Source organism: Phyllostomus hastatus, unplaced genomic scaffold (genome assembly GCF_019186645.2).
Source record: "Phyllostomus hastatus isolate PE091 unplaced genomic scaffold, TTU_PhHast_1.1 phas_contig_402, whole genome shotgun sequence".
Classification (NCBI taxonomy): Eukaryota; Metazoa; Chordata; class Mammalia; order Chiroptera; family Phyllostomidae; genus Phyllostomus; species Phyllostomus hastatus.
Window position 1 is genome coordinate 5,407,115 of NW_025333873.1, and position 15,309 is coordinate 5,422,423.

The 15,309-nt window shown below is 56.0% G+C and overlaps 1 protein-coding gene across 4 annotated transcripts in view; it reads left to right on the plus strand.

The window, feature by feature from the left end:
- The window catches only part of ITSN2 (intersectin 2), a 115,931-nt gene extending 100,852 nt beyond the window's left edge, over positions 1-15,079 (plus strand). For all 4 annotated transcript variants that reach the window (XM_045844632.1, XM_045844634.1, XM_045844630.1 and 1 more), the window contains 10 exons: positions 1,501-1,607; positions 2,507-2,690; positions 6,448-6,546; positions 8,042-8,209; positions 8,603-8,818; positions 9,340-9,461; positions 10,255-10,337; positions 13,093-13,176; positions 13,594-13,767; positions 14,191-15,079. In XM_045844632.1, the coding sequence (XP_045700588.1) occupies positions 1,501-1,607; positions 2,507-2,690; positions 6,448-6,546; positions 8,042-8,209; positions 8,603-8,818; positions 9,340-9,461; positions 10,255-10,337; positions 13,093-13,176; positions 13,594-13,767; positions 14,191-14,348 (1,395 nt within the window). In that variant the 3' untranslated portion in view covers positions 14,349-15,079. The remainder of the gene's footprint in view (positions 1-1,500; positions 1,608-2,506; positions 2,691-6,447; positions 6,547-8,041; positions 8,210-8,602; positions 8,819-9,339; positions 9,462-10,254; positions 10,338-13,092; positions 13,177-13,593; positions 13,768-14,190) is intronic.
- Positions 15,080-15,309: the final 230 nt, after the last annotated feature.

Below are 15,309 nucleotides of genomic sequence, written 5' to 3' on the forward strand. Positions count from 1 at the left end.
AGGGCACCGAGACCCCAGGTGCTCTCCCTGCCTTCGGGAGCGGCCCCGGGGCAGGTGGACCACCCGTCCAGGGCTGCTTCAGAGGCTGTCCCGACCTCTTCAGTCTGGCCCAGAGCTGCAGTGGTTTAGAGAGGTGCGGTTCACAGCACTTCGACCTCAGCTCTTTGACCCCTGGCCAACTCAGTTCAGTCGAGCTTGATTGAAAACCGACGTGAAGCACTGTGCTCGACATCAGAGACAGAATGCTCCTGCCCTCCGAGAGTTCCTGGTCCGGTGGCTAGACTGACAGACAGTTACGGAACAGTGTGGTGAGGGCTGGGACAGGGGCGAACTCAGGTGCTTCGGGAGCCGAGAGGAAGGGGACCCCCCCTGCCCCCCCGGGCCAGGAACGAGAGGCCGGGAAGGACTTTCCTGGGTAGACCTCAGCTGAGACCTAAAGGACAAGGACGACTTTTCTGTGCCAAGAAGAAATAGAAGTGGGAAGGCACGTGCAAAGGGAATTGGGGTCCTGCAGGTCCAGTGTGGCTGGGGTGTCCCCATGGAGTGTCCCCTGCTCGAGGGCCAGGCTGGTGAGGTTGGCGGGGGCCGGTCACACAGGCCTCGGGAACCTCGGGAAGGAGTGTTCATCTTCCCGTGTGGCCAGTGGGTGATTTCGGTGGCGAGCCCCATGCCATTCGTACTTCGGAAAGATCAGACAGGAGAGGAGTTGTCTGAGATACTTCAGTGTTTCCTGAGAGTCCTGCCCTGGTTATTCAGTGGGACCTTGGCCTGAGCATCCAGAAGAGTTGAGCTTTAGTTCAAGTTCCTCCGTATTGCAGGTTGCAACCTTGGGCAGATCCCTCTCTCAGCCTTCACTTCCTCGTGGGTCCACTGGGAATAACAACGCCTGACTCAGCTTGACGTGTACCAGCTGTGAAGTTCATGGAGAACCTCCCGACATGCGCACACACGCGTGGGCACACACAGCACATGTGTGCGTGCCAGTGCTTTGTCAGTCCGTTGAGTGCTGTGGCATCCCGCTGTGGGGTGCCATTATTTCCCTTTCAGTCAGCCAACCTCTGACAGGTGTGGCAGGGTTCAGCCACACCTGCTTGGCAGGCAGTCTTGGGGGTAACATAAGTGGTCGCTGTTTCTTTTGCTGAACTTCACACACACTGCTCCCGGAACCCTGGGGCTCTCGGCCCGACAGCAGCCACCTCCCCCCAGTTCTGCGAGCTCTTCCGGAGCGCAGGTGCTTTGCGCCCGGCCTCCACCGCCGCACCCCAGGATGCAGCGCGAGCCTCCCCTGTCCTTGATGCGACCCCTGGTTCAGGCCTTAGAATCAACCCTGCTAGGAGCCCAAAGAGCAATAAGTAGGGAAATTACTCAATTAAAAGGTAATCATCATAAATATGTTTATTTAAAAAACCATGATCCTTATTAGGTTCAGTGTGTCTTTGGACCACAGAGGTTGCATGGTCATACTGAAGCTAACTTACTTCTTCTGTGGTTCGAATTTAGGTTTTTCAGAAGCGGATGGTTGAGTCAGGCTCCCTCACTGAAGGAGAGATGGCCTTGATCTTTGTTAACTGGAAGGAGCTCATCATGTCCAACACGAAGCTGCTGAAGTGAGTGGGGAGCCTCGCCTGTCCCGCAGTGCCCCCCGCCCGACCCCTACGCCACCCCACCCACCCCCACCCCCGCCACACAGCCCCACTCGTGACTTCCCGCAGAGCTCCTTGGCGAAGGAACTTTCAGCTGTTTTCTGCTCCCTGTGGCTTTTCATTTTATTATATATTGTATGAAATGCCCTGTGACTGTAAAATACCTAGTTATTGAAGTAAGGAAATATAGCAGAGGAAATACTTGGACTAAACAGAGGAACTCCATCCTTAAGCAAACACTGTATCAACACATACTTGACTCTGTACTTGGGAGAGTCAGAGAGGAGGGGCAGCTCCTGGCCCAGATGTAACTGGCCAGTGTGGCCACTTCCTCGGCCTGTGTGAAATTCCATGCCCCGGGGTGATTTTCCATCCCCTGTGCTCTGGGCAGGCGGCTGGGAGGAGGCATCGCGGCTCTGCCCTCCTCCCGCCCCGGGGCTCAGCAGCTCTGGGAGGAGCGGGGAGGCTCGTGCCACCTCCAGCCTGGCCCCTGCGGGCTCCACTCCCTTTTTCCCTACACAGTGTAGAAACTTTCTTCTTGGTTCAGCTGAGAACAAGGCAGAATTTGTCAAGAGAAGCTTGGCTAAGGAGCCAAGCTGAAACCGAAACAGTTCCAAAGGTGTAGAAATTAACTAGAAGAAACACCCCAGGATATCAACCACATTTTCCTATCCTTCTCAGTTGACAGTTCATGCAGGTGGGCTTGGCCGGGAGAATTTGGTGGCCATGCTGCCTCCCCCTCCTGACCCTTCTCTCAGAGGCGCCAGCGGTCCTTACACGGCTAACTCGCTGGCCATCACTAGCACTAGGCCCCCCGGGACATCCGCCCAGAAACAGACAGTGAGCGAGTGTGTCGGTTGCAGGGCCTTGCGGGTGCGGAAGAAGACCGGGGGCGAGAAGATGCCGGTGCAGATGATCGGGGACATCCTGGCCGCCGAGCTGTCCCACATGCAGGCTTACATCCGCTTCTGCAGCTGCCAGCTCAACGGGGCGGCGCTGCTGCAGCAGAAGACGGACGAAGACTCGGACTTCAAAGAGTTTTTGAAGGTAACTCCACTCTGGGGTCACAGGCGGGCGGGCGGGCGGCCTCATCCCGAGCCTGGAGGCAGAGGCTACGAGGTGGGGACCGCAGTGACCCGGCGGGCTCTCCCCGTCGGTTTCCAAAGGAAACACAACTAATGCAGAGAATTTTCTGACTGCTTTGTGGCACCTTTCATGGTGATTTTTCTTGGCACTGGGACCGTGGTTTTGCCCATCTTAATAGAGCAGAATGTTTTTTTAAGGCTGATTACATAAATCAGCTGCTTCATACTCCACCCCCCCCAAAAAAATCGAGAATGTCACTTTCTTCATTTTGTAAACCATATTTATTTCACACCCATCATATTCCAGAAAGAATGTAAAATGTCTTGTAACAGGATAAAATAAAACTTAAAAAGAGTGGTCGAATAAAATGAGACAGAAGGAAGTGAGGGCAGGAGGACACGGTGGCGTGAGGAATTAGGGAACACCTACGGCGCGCCGTCCTGAGCCTCTGGGCACCCTGGGAGCGTACGCAGGTGCCGGCACACCTTCAGGAGGAAAGGCGCGCCGTCCGCAGGAGGACAGCCGGCGTGCAGCACCGTGAGGCAGTGACACCCCTACCGCAGGGCAGTGCAGAGCGTCCTGGGGCGGGTCGTTACAGCAGAGGGTTGCGCTTTGAAAAGTCCTCTTCATTGGTGTTGTTTAGTAATAGAAATGTGTTAAAATGATGAGGGAATTGAAAGTAAAATCTATTTTCTTGCCTTTTTTACATTCCTTCTTGGTTTTCTCAGTGCGCGAACTACTGCGTATTGGGATCTGTTGTACAGCCACAGCTGTACCTTGTGGAAGAATGCCTAATTTTAATATTGTTATTACCACAAAAGAACAGAAAAATAAATACACGTGAAATAGAAGATGTATAGACTGAGAATAAAAATTCCAAAAGGAGCCCTGGCTGGTGTGGCTCCGTGAATTAAGGGCTGGCCTGCGAACCAAAGGGTCGCCGGTGTGATTCCCAGTCAGGGCATGTGCCTGGGTTGCGGACCAGGTCTCCCCGCAGTCAGGGACGCGCAAGAGGCAACCATACACTGATGTTTCTCTCCCTCTCTTTCTCCCTCCCTTTCCCTCTCTCTAAAAATAAATAAAATCTTTTTAAAAAATTCCAAAAGGAAAACAGGAAGTAATAAAGATAGAAGCAGAAAAGATATCAGTATGGGCAAGAACAGGTATGTAGAAAAGCACAACTTAGGTAAATCTAGTCAAAAAAGAGTAAAAACAACAGATATAAAGGTATTTTTTAAGTGTAAGGGTATATGATTCAAAAATACATGCTAATATTGAAAACATTAACAAAATTTGTAGTTTTCTATTAAAATTTGAAAACTGGTTCAATAAGAATAGAAAATCCGAAGATACTGTTAACCAAGGAAAAAAACTGAGTAACTTACCCCAAAAGAGGAGCTGAGTTCACTTAAGGGATTTAGTGTGAACTCTTTCCAACCATAAAGGAATAGGTAATTCCATATTATATAAACGGTTACAGATCACAGACAAAATGGAAAACCTACCCTATTCATTGTATAAGACAAAAGTGTCCCCGACCCAAGGACCACTTTTCTATTTGTATTTAATTACAAACATGAGAAAAAGTTATAACTCAATATCTCTTACAAATATAGTTGTTAAAATATTTTTTAAGATTTTATTTACTTTTAGTGAGAGGGGGAGGGAGGATGAAAGAGGCAGAGAAACATCGATCGGTTACCTCTCATAGGCCCGCAGCCAGGGACCTTGGCCCTCAACCCAGGCCTGTGCCCCAGAATCAAACGATGACCTTTGGGTTCCTGGGGTGGCGCTCAACCCACAGAGTCACGCCAGTCAGGGCTAGCTATTAAAATCTTAATTAAAATATCAGTGAATAAAATTAAGCATTATGCAAAAAGAAGAGTCTGTCACAACCAAACAGGTTCATCCCAGGAGGCAAGAGAGCAAGACAGTGTCACGCTTAGAACAAGACAGGCTTCAGGATCGGCGTGGGTCGGAATCCCAGCCCCACCCACTGTCCAGTGTGTGACCGGGCCCAGCTATGCACCGTTTGGTGTCTTCAGCCCCTTCATCTGTGACCGGGAGATAGATAATACTTTTAAAGTACACTAGCACAGAGACTAGCATACAGTGAGCATTCAATAAATTACATATACATATATATATGAATACACACACACACGGCACTGAGGAGAGAACTCTCCAGTCAGTGGTACGGGGTTGCCTAGAAATGAACTGGAAGAAACAAAGAAACCAAGATCATAGAAACAAGCATTGATCAGATTAGATAAATGTAGAATTGGGAGTGCATGTGAATGTTTTAAAATGATCAATAGTAAAATTAAAAATAGGACATTCACCTTCTAAAGCTCAGCAAAAGACTAAAACTCTTTTTCAAACAGCAGTAACAGTCGAAATGTAACTAGTATGTCAGTGCAATCAGCAGGGTCAAAGTAGCAAAACCAAATAAACAGTTTATAGTCTCATATTGAATTGCAGAGTATTGATCACATTAAAAAGCAAAATGTGACCATAAGCTGTGTTCTAAAATGTGACTTCTTAAAAAGACCCATAAAATATAGAAATAAAAAAAATTAAAACCATGAAGATTCTTGTTACAGCACCATTTACAGATACATCTAAAAACAAAAGGAGGGAGCAATTTTAATATCTCAGAGTGGGGAGTGATTAGAGAAATTCTAGCACCGTAGTTTGTCAGTCGTTAAAACCGATCACGCTGGAGTCGTGGCTCCTCCGCTCAGGCTGGTACGGCACCAGGAGGAGACATGCATGAGGTGTCGTGCGTGGCCTCCTGGAGCTAACAGGCCGGGGCGGGGCATGCCTCTGCCCCTGTGAGCCCTGTCCAGGTGAGGTGTTCCGATGGAGGTAGCCATGGGTCATCACAGGGGCTCCAGAAGGTTCTCTGACAGGCAGGGAAGGTGGCAGGGAAGGGGAGAGTCCAGATAAGAGAAGGCATAATCTGAGTCTTCAGCGATAAGTATGAATTAGCCGAAGAGCAGAAGAAAGAAGGGCCAGAACTAGCAAAGGTTAACACATTCATCACCTGACACATAGTAGGTGCTCAATAAATGGTAGCACTTGTTACTAATGAGGTAGGGACAATGGACAGGCAGAGGTGGGGGCAGTCTGCACCTACCCAGAAGACAGATGGATGTCAATGGTGACCCCCAGGTGTGGGGGGAAGGCGGGGGGTGCAGAATGGTGCTGCCAACTCCGACAGGCATCGAAGTATAAAGGAAGGCTTTTGTGAGAGGAGACGAGTTCACTTTGGGGTATGCTGAGGTGTCTTTGGGACAGCAGGTGAGAGGGAGAGTAATGTGGCAAGTGCAGAGCTGCAGGGAGGGTCTGGCCCACAGGCTGGGCCTCAGCAGCGGGGCATCTGGGGCCGCACAAGGAGCGGAGAGTGGGTGGAGGAGAAGGACTGAGAGGCCAGGCCTGGGGAGACCGGGAGAGTGGCCCTGGAGGCAGAGGAGGGAGCGGCTGCAGTCACACCGGCTGTGCGACGCCCGTAAGACTGGACGGAGACGCATCGCTGGGCTTGGCACCTGAGCCGAGTGAGATATTCCCACTGCTAACCCGAACGTCGTATCATTTTGGATCCTGGGTTTTAAAAAGAAATAAGAAATCCAGAAGGTCAGGCATGCAGGGCAGCCAGCGTCTCCTCTGTCTTCGCTGCGGCCGTGACTTCCTCACGAGCCTCTCGGTTCCTTTGCAGAAGCTGGCGTCTGACCCTCGGTGCAAAGGCATGCCCCTCTCCAGCTTCCTGCTGAAGCCCATGCAGAGGATCACCCGCTACCCGCTCCTCATCCGAAGTGTGAGTGCCCCGCCAGGGTGGACGAGCGGGCCCCTGCGAGGTCCACGGGGGCTGAGAGCCCGCGAGCCCCCGAGCAGCCCAGCCGCCCTGGCCGGTGGGCCGGCTCCCCTGTGCGATGGGCCAGGGTCCAGGTGTGACGCCGGTCCTGAGCGCAGAGAGTCCACCGTTAGCACAGCCTGGGCTCCAGTCTTTCTGCTGAGACCTGAGCTTGTCCACCAACCCAACACCCTTACTGCATGTCCCAGGAGTGTCCGGCCCAGCCTGTCCTCAGCAGAGCTGTCTTCCTCCCCCCACCCCGACATGCCGACTAAGCCACCCCTCCACACTCCGCCCATCTCTGTCTGACAGAAGCAGCGTGGGCCTCCGGAGAAGGCACACTTCACAACGGGTCCTTCCCCAGACAGTCGTTGACGTGATGTTACTCATCCGGCAGAGAAAGACAGCACAGATAGCGAGACTGTTGTTCTCACTGATTGCCCCTCGACCACTGACTGCGCTTCAAGCCTTGTTGCCTCGCCACAGGCCCGCCCAGGCTGCAGCGCTCACGCCCCCGTCCCGAGACCACACTGACACAGCACACGCGAATCCACGCACAGCCCTCCCCCGAACTGCTTGGGGCCCGAGGAGTTCCCGAGCTCAGGGTGTCGTGCAAACACTGCACGCTACATGACACCCCAAAAAAGCCCGGGCAGCACCCGTGGCCAAGCACGTTAGTATTCCCACAGGGAATGCGCGCATCGTCATTATTACAAGTAGAATGAATAAATGTGTCTCTTCGGTTAAGGCCAGGCTCTGCCACCAAGTGAGTATTGGGAAAAGCCGTTAGCCACTCAGGGCTTTTCCACACTTGGAATTATGGGAAAGAACCGTGGACTCGCATGACAAGAGAGTCCCTACAGAGTCATCTGTGGAGGGGCCCGCTCGCTCCTGGCCTCTGCTCTTCTCCACTTGTGACTTCAGTTTGAAGTCACTTCAGAATGGACTGAACGTGTTTTTCTGCACGCTGACCACATACTTTGTTGTCATCTTCCCATAGCAGGGGATTCATTGCTTGTATCAGATTTTTCAAAAGGTCCAATGACCCCCAAAAAGTGACGAACCCTTTCTATTCCGCAAACTCACACATTTTTCAAAGTTGCAGCCAGTTTGTACTGGAGGGTTCGCCCTGAAGGCACGTGGCTTCAGTTACTGGGGAGACAGAGGGGGCGCCCTTTAACTACAGCCTGTTACCAAGGCCCAGCCAGAGGGCCACCGAGACCCACAGATCTGAGGGCACGTGATCCACACAGCACGGGGCACTCTCTTGTAACTGCGTCACTGTCTCCCTAAGAACTCGTGGGACTGTGACCTTCTCCGGGGCAAATGGGTGGACTTGCTCGCTGTGGAGTTTCCAGTGCCCCGCATGGCACCCAGCACACCCAGGCAGCCACAGGGCCCCTGGGCGGGCGGCTGGCAGACACAACACGTCCCGCCTGACCCGGGCACTCCTTTCCAGATCCTGGAGAACACCCCCGAGAATCACGTAGACCATTCCTCCTTGAAGCTGGCGCTCGAGCGGGCAGAGGAGCTGTGCTCTCAAGTTAACGAGGGGGTTCGGGAGAAGGAGAACTCGGACCGGCTGGAGTGGATCCAGGCGCACGTCCAGTGCGAGGGCCTCGCGGAGGTGAGGCCCGCGGTGCTGAGCTGGCCCGGGCACCGGGTGCAGGCCTGCCCTGGTGTGGGCCGTCTGCACCTCAGCTCAGCCCCGTGCACGCCCTGCCCCGCCCCGCCCCTCCCCTCCTCGTGCTGCCACCTCCCTTTCTTGTAAAGAGCGATTTGCTATTTGTGTTTGGAGGCCTTTGAATTGAGCTGATAGAATCCGTATTCCATGGGTGCGAGTAACCATTTCCCCCCTGCCAGCTTGAACTGCGAAGAGAGGTTAATTGGGTAAAGGTGAATGACCACATCCACATCCAGCTAGAAAATTCCGTCACAGTTCGCGCAGGTCCACGGCCTGTGGGGTCGCTGGGGTGGTTGGCGCTGGGACCTGCAGACTGACGGTTCCTTTCTCTTGAAGCAACTCATTTTCAACTCGCTCACCAACTGCCTGGGGCCCCGGAAGCTGCTGCACAGCGGGAAACTGTACAAGGCCAAGAGCAACAAGGAGCTGCACGGGTTCCTCTTCAACGACTTCCTGCTCCTCACGCACATGGTCAAGCAGTTCGCGGTCTCCTCGGGCTCCGAGAAGCTCTTCAGCCCCAAGTCCAACGCTCAGTTCAAGATGTACAAGATGGTGAGGGTCGCGCTCCTGACCGCCGCCCAGCAGGGCCCCCTTCCCGCCCGAGCCTGTCCTGTCCTGTCCTGTCCTGTGGGGCTCTGCTCCCCGTTCCAGAGGGCTTGCGCTCCCTCCGTCACTCCCCCGGGAAGGAGCCCCGTGTGGCTGGGCCTGGCTGCCCCCAGGACAGCCACCAGGGGACTCCAGCTTCGGAGTCCGGCGTCCGCGCAGGCAAACGTGACCCACGATCCCCGTGATAAGTGCCAGGTGTCAGCGTGTCGGGGGGAGAGCCTGTCACGGGAGCAGCCGGGGCTGCTCGGGGCTCGTCCCCCGTTCAGAGACACCCACTCCGCCCCAGACCCCAGACGTCTGCTTCCACAAAGTGGAGGCGGATTCTTTTCCCCCAAATAAAAGACTCTCGAAGGGACACCCCTGTCTCCCTGTGGCCACCACGCCCTTCAGAACAGAACTCTCGGGTGTGGGCCGGGCGGGCGTCCTGCCCCATCCCACAGCCTGTGCTTCGGCCCCGACCCTTTCAGCCCATTTTCCTGAACGAAGTCTTGGTGAAGCTGCCCACCGACCCCTCCAGCGACGAGCCCGTCTTCCACATCTCCCACATCGACCGGGTCTACACCCTCCGGACAGACAACATTAACGAGAGGTCAGTCCTGGCCACGTGCGGCCTGCGCTGAAGTCGAGGAGGAAGGCTGGGTGGCCCCCGCTGCCGTGAGACTGTCTCTGGTCGGAGCCCAAGCCCTGCTCACCCTGCACCTGCTGTAGCCGGCCCCCCACCACCAGGTTGAACATGCTGGGTGACTGCAGCGGCCTCCTCACGTGGCCCCGCTTCTAGGCCCTCCTCAGGACCTCCCCACAGGGCAGACCCCACCCCGCACCCCCGCTGGAGCCCCTCAGGCAACGGCCCCTGGTCCTCTGGCTCGGAGGCCCTCCTTGTGCCTTCCAGACGCAGTTCCATCGCCTCGGCCCCAGGACCCGCAGGGCGCCTGCCCCCCCGACCCCACCCTCGGCGTGCCCCGCTGTCCACCCCCCCATCTCTGCCTGGCCAGCCCCACCTCCTGTGGGGTGTGGCCCAGGCCTCAGGTCTGTGACGGCAGGTGGGCTGCTCCTTCTCTGCACACAGCCCGGTGTGTGGTGCAGCCTGTTACTCTGCTCAGCTGCGCCGGCGCGGCCCGCTGCACCTGCCCTCTCGCGTGCTGGCCCCGTGCCAGTGCCTGCTGTTTTCTAGGCGGTCAAGAGCTGTCTAGAAATTCTCGGCTCAGCCCTCGATTAACACACGAATCTCGGAGTTGAGCGAATGTTAAGTCTGTGATAGGAAACGTGTTCGGGCCACACGCAGTTAGCCACAGGGAGAAGAGCGAGTGCAGAGCCTTGGGCCCCGGTCGAACCTGTGAGGGGCGGGGCCAGCTCCCAAGGGCCGTGCTCTGCTTCTCCTCCAGGACTGCCTGGGTGCAGAAGATCAAGGCCGCTTCTGAGCAGTACATCGACACGGAGAAGAAGAAACGGGAGAAGGCCTATCAAGGTAGTGGGCCATGCCCTGGGCAGTGGGAACCAGACACCAGGGGGCCCTGAGGAGCAGGGGACAGGGTTGGGTCTGACCTTCAGGACTCAGGACGTGGGCTGCTGCTGCTGCAGCGCCTGCAATGAGGGGTGGGTGGGCGGTGAGACACCAGACTGCTGCGGGATCGGACAGCACAGCTCAGCCGCTGCAGCCTCCTCCGCCCCAAAGCTGCTCCAGGACCTCCTGGGGCCCTCCGGGCAGGGGCGGGGCCCTCCGGGACCCTGGAGCCCCCACCCATGGCAAGCAGGGGATCACCCAGTGGGAGCTGGACCTCCCTTCTCTGTGGCGAAGTCTGTCCCTTGTCCCCCAACACTTTCTTCACTGCTGTTTCCAGGCAGGGGAGTCCTTCTAACGCACAACCACCCCACCTCCGCGCGGTCCCTTTGCTCCATTGAGCCTCGCCTCTGTGGCCTGTTCTCCCTTCAGCTCGTCAGCACTGGGCTCCTCCTCTCCCACCCCAGCCTCACCATGCTGTCCCCCTGCAGACCCTCCCTGCCCCCTCCCATGACACCAGGTCCTGGACCTTAAGTCCCGTCCCGTTCCCCCCCCCCCCCGTCACCGGTCTGTCACTGGCTCACTGTCCCCATCAGCCCGTGCAAAAGGCTCACTCGCACAGCACCTGTGCCCTAGCCAACAGCTCGGCTCCCTTCTCTCCACGAACTCCCTGCACCCAGTGACAGGACGTGGAGGGTCCTCCCTCGCCCTGGCCCCCACAATACCCCTGAGGGGGGTCCTCCTCGTCCTCGCCCTCCTTCCTCCTGGGGCAGCCAGAGTGCTGCTCTCCCCCGCCCCTCCCGCCTCGTCGCATCCCAGTCCCACTGGTCTCGGCCGGGCCGACCTCTCCGAGCCCACGCTGTGCATGCCCGTCTGCTCCACTTCTCCCGTGTCTGCGGGCGTCGCAAAGTGGCATCCGCATGGGCTGGATTAGCCTCCCTGCGGAGGAAGTAGGTCCTCCCAAGAGTCCCTGTGACCGGCTGTGCTGTCCTCAGCCGCCTGCACCGGGAACATGCTCTCTGCCCGCCCCATTCACCCCCTCCGTCGTTCTCTCTCCCTCTCTCCCGGCCCCCCCACCGCCCCTCCTTTCCCAGTGGCACAGCCCCACGAAGGCCCGGGAGTCCCCCACCCAGGCCCCATCACTCCTCCCCTTCGTTCTGGAGTCGTCTTTTTCCAGGGCTGCTCTCAGGGTCTCTGTCCCTCCTTGGACACCTTCTCTGTTGCCTCCCAACGTAAGGACAAAGTTCTTACCCCCCATGCAGGGCCCTCGCTGCCGCTGCCCGCTCGAACCGCTGCCCCGGAAACCCCACCCCCACCCCCACCCCCACCCCAGGCGCCCGTCCCTGCCCCGCCCTCCCGTGGGTGCGTGTGTGTTCCTGGCTGCTGTAGTTGCAGCTCTTTACGTGTTTTTTCGTTCAGGTTTCCCTTATATTGTTATATGCTCCTGAAAGGTATGTGTGACTCCGCTTTTGCTAATTAAATACTGTTTTAATGGTATGTTAAAGGCTTGCTGTTGGAAAATCAATGATTGAATCATTTATGAAGCATACAGTGATCTCTTAATTGGTCAAAGATGTAATCAAAGTTTTCCCACGTCAGTTTTGCCTAACATCAGTATCTGTGCTGCACGTTTCCACGTGTTTAATTCTGTAGACATTGATTGGCTACTTACTCTGTGCGGGGCGGTGCCAGCCTCAGCCAGGCCTGCAAAGTGGAACAGGGCCCCGCCCTGCCCGCCCTGGACAGGTGGACGCCCATGAGAGGCCCGGGGGAAGTCCTACCTGCCCTGAGCTTTGGAAAACCAGTAGCTCACCAAGCGGCCTCTTTGCTAGTTTTCAAACCCCAGAGGGCAAAACCTGCTTAACTCTCTTCATGTTTACAAGATAATCGTGAGTTCACTGACTCATGTCTCTCCGTATTAAAAGCATCCCTGAGTACCTCCATAAATAGATGCAGTCTAAGTGAAACTGCTCTGTGAGCCGCAGTGTTTGCCACAATTGGAAATAGGGTCAGTGCTTAAGAAAATACACCTTGGTACCCGACGCTGGAGTTCTGACCCTGCCACTTAGTAGCTCCATGACGTGAGCTTGCGTCAGTCCTGCTAAGCCTCGGCTTTCTCCTGCATTTAGACAGTTAGAAAGTGGTGCCTTGTAGGGTAGCTGAGCGGCTTGAGTGACACAGGTAGAGGTCGAGCACACGTCTAGCACAAAGTAAGTGTCCAATAAATGTTCGCGAGTGTCCGATACGTGCTGAGCGAATATAACGGATTATAATTTTGTTAATGTTCCTGTGTGCCAGGCGGCCGAGGGGTGAACGCGCGGATGAATAAACAGTCTGTGCTCTCAGACGGCTCCCCCTAGCGGAGGGGACGGCACAGCACAGAACGTCAGGCCCTGCGGGCGGCGGGATGCTCGGAAGCCCAGGATAATGGCTGCGCGGAGAGGGGGGGGGGGGGGTCTGGGAGGCGAGGTGTGGCATTGGACCTGCATCTTGAAGGACGAGTCGGATGCTGGCAGGCGGAGAAGCAGGGGACACGGCCTGGGCAGAGACAGAGCAGCCAGACGCCGGTCTGCGGGGCCCCAGGCGGTGGCAGATGAGGCTGGGCAGTGTCCAGGTGGGCCGGACAGATGCAGCGTGAGTAGGAACAGCTCAGCGTCATCACTGCAGGAGCCGTCTGGGTCTCAGAGGAGAAATTAACGTGACTCGTCTTCCTGTTTTGCAGCTCGCTCCCAGAAGACGTCAGGCATCGGGCGTCTGATGGTGCATGTCATTGAAGCCACAGAACTGAAAGCCTGTAAACCAAACGGTAAATGTTCCTTCAGCCAGTGCGGTGACGCCCTGCTGTTTGCTGACTTCTCTTCTGAGCACTAAACAAGGGATGCTTCAAAAAGTCGTGTTTCCCACGCCGCTAAAGTGGCTGTTGGACCAGTATTACTCTCGCTGTTTTCCCGCTGAGCACCGGTGTCTCCTCTCGCAGTGCTTCTGAGTGGGGAAGCCGCACCCACCTCGGCCCAGGCTCTGGGGCGGCAGTCGGGGCGTTGGCGCCCACCTGGTCGCTCCCCGGCTCACGCGCGCTCGCCCCGGGCTGTGGCACCCACGGGCAGACGTGGGCCCCCAGGCAGCGGCCCTGCTGTGTGGTCTGTAGCGAGGCATCGGTGTGGATCCTGTTGTCCCTCCTCTCACCTCCCCGCCCCACGCGTGTCCTTGGTTCGTTTTCCTTCAGGGAAGAGCAACCCGTACTGCGAGGTCAGCATGGGCTCCCAGAGCTACACCACCAGAACGCTCCCGGACACACTGAACCCCAAGTGGAACTTCAACTGCCAGTTCGTCGTTAAGGATCTCTACCAAGACGTGCTGTGTCTCACCATGTTCGACCGAGACCAGTTTTCGCCAGACGGTAAAGTATAACTCGTCCAGATCTGCGCCTCCCCCCACCTCACCCCCGCACTGCAGAGGCCAGGTGGAGAGGCCGGGTGCTCCGCCCCATTTCCGCCCCACAGCCCTGAAGGGAAGTGCCACAGGCCCGAGGCCACTGCAGCTCCTACCGGAGGCTGGCAGGGAGGGGACAGCCTCGGGGCATTCTGGTCTCTGACCCTTGCCACCGCCCTCCTGGGTCACAGAAACACTGTGCTCCAGGGGCGAGATGTCCCCTGGCCAGAGGCGCGGGCTCCAAATAGGCAGTCGCCCCCACTCAAACCTGCTTTCACGCATGCCACCCCCGCCCAGTGCCCGCCAGCTGTTAACCGAAAGAAGTCACTCGGTTTGGATTTGAACAGTTTTATGAAGGAGACAACTGCTGACTCTCACATTTATTCTCCAGATTTCCTGGGTCGTACTGAAATTCCAGTGGCAAAAATTCGAACAGAGCAGGAAAGCAAAGGCCCTACAACCCGCCGACTCCTGCTGCATGAGGCGCCCACTGGCGAGGTCTGGGTCCGCTTCGACCTGCAGCTCTTTGAGCAAAAAACTCTCCTGTAGAGGCCTCGGCCCCTGTCCACCCGGCTGCGGCCCCAGACGACGCGGAGGGAGCGGCCTCGGCCTCGCCGCTCACAGGGCCACCCGCGCCGGGCCCCGTCTCACTGCGCACTAACTCAACCGCTAGCGATCTATGCAGACGTGACCTTTCCTGTAAATAAACCCAACCCCGTAGCACAGTGCCTTGGAGTAGTGTTAACACGTTCGCCTGTGTTTAGATGCCAAGGTTTCCATCTTCAGGGCTATAAAAAGTATTATGTGGAAATGAGGCATCGGACCACCAGACATGACCACTTGGTTGAATGTGTCCAGTGTGGGTGGCTTTGGTGATGCTGTAACCATTCCACGCCCTGTGACCTCTGCCGGGTCACAGCCTCTCAGGGCGTAAGGACTGGGGAGCGATGCTGCAGCCCCGGCGCGGGAACAGCCCGGTACCGAGATAGCATCTCCTCTTGCACTGAATGAAAACCGGAAACTTGATCGTTGTATTCCCAATTAGATTCTACCATTCTCTGCTTAGACGATATAGTTTGAAATCTAAGGGAGAAAGCTTAATTTACTTTAAATACTGTGAACTCTAATGATGTGGAAAATATTTTTCAACTTTAATTTTCTGAAATATAAATTATTTATGTAAATTCCTTGTTTTTGCATATTTCATAGGACATGCATCTTTAAGCTTTATCGTTGCCAATATGTACAGAAAGAATAGAAATTAAAGTTTATGAATGTAACTTCCCTCAGAACTCGACTGATTTACTTTCTACGTGAAAGGTTGCTTATAATGGAACCAACGTCCTTCCTGCGGACGGTGGGAGAACCCAAGGACAGGGTGGGAGGGGCAGCGCTCAGGAGGCCCCAGAGCCTCGTCCGGACTCGGCCACGGACCTGCTCTGCGACTCTGGGACCTCCACCCACTGTGCCTGGGGCCCAGTTTCTGTGATGGCTACACCGGACGACTCCT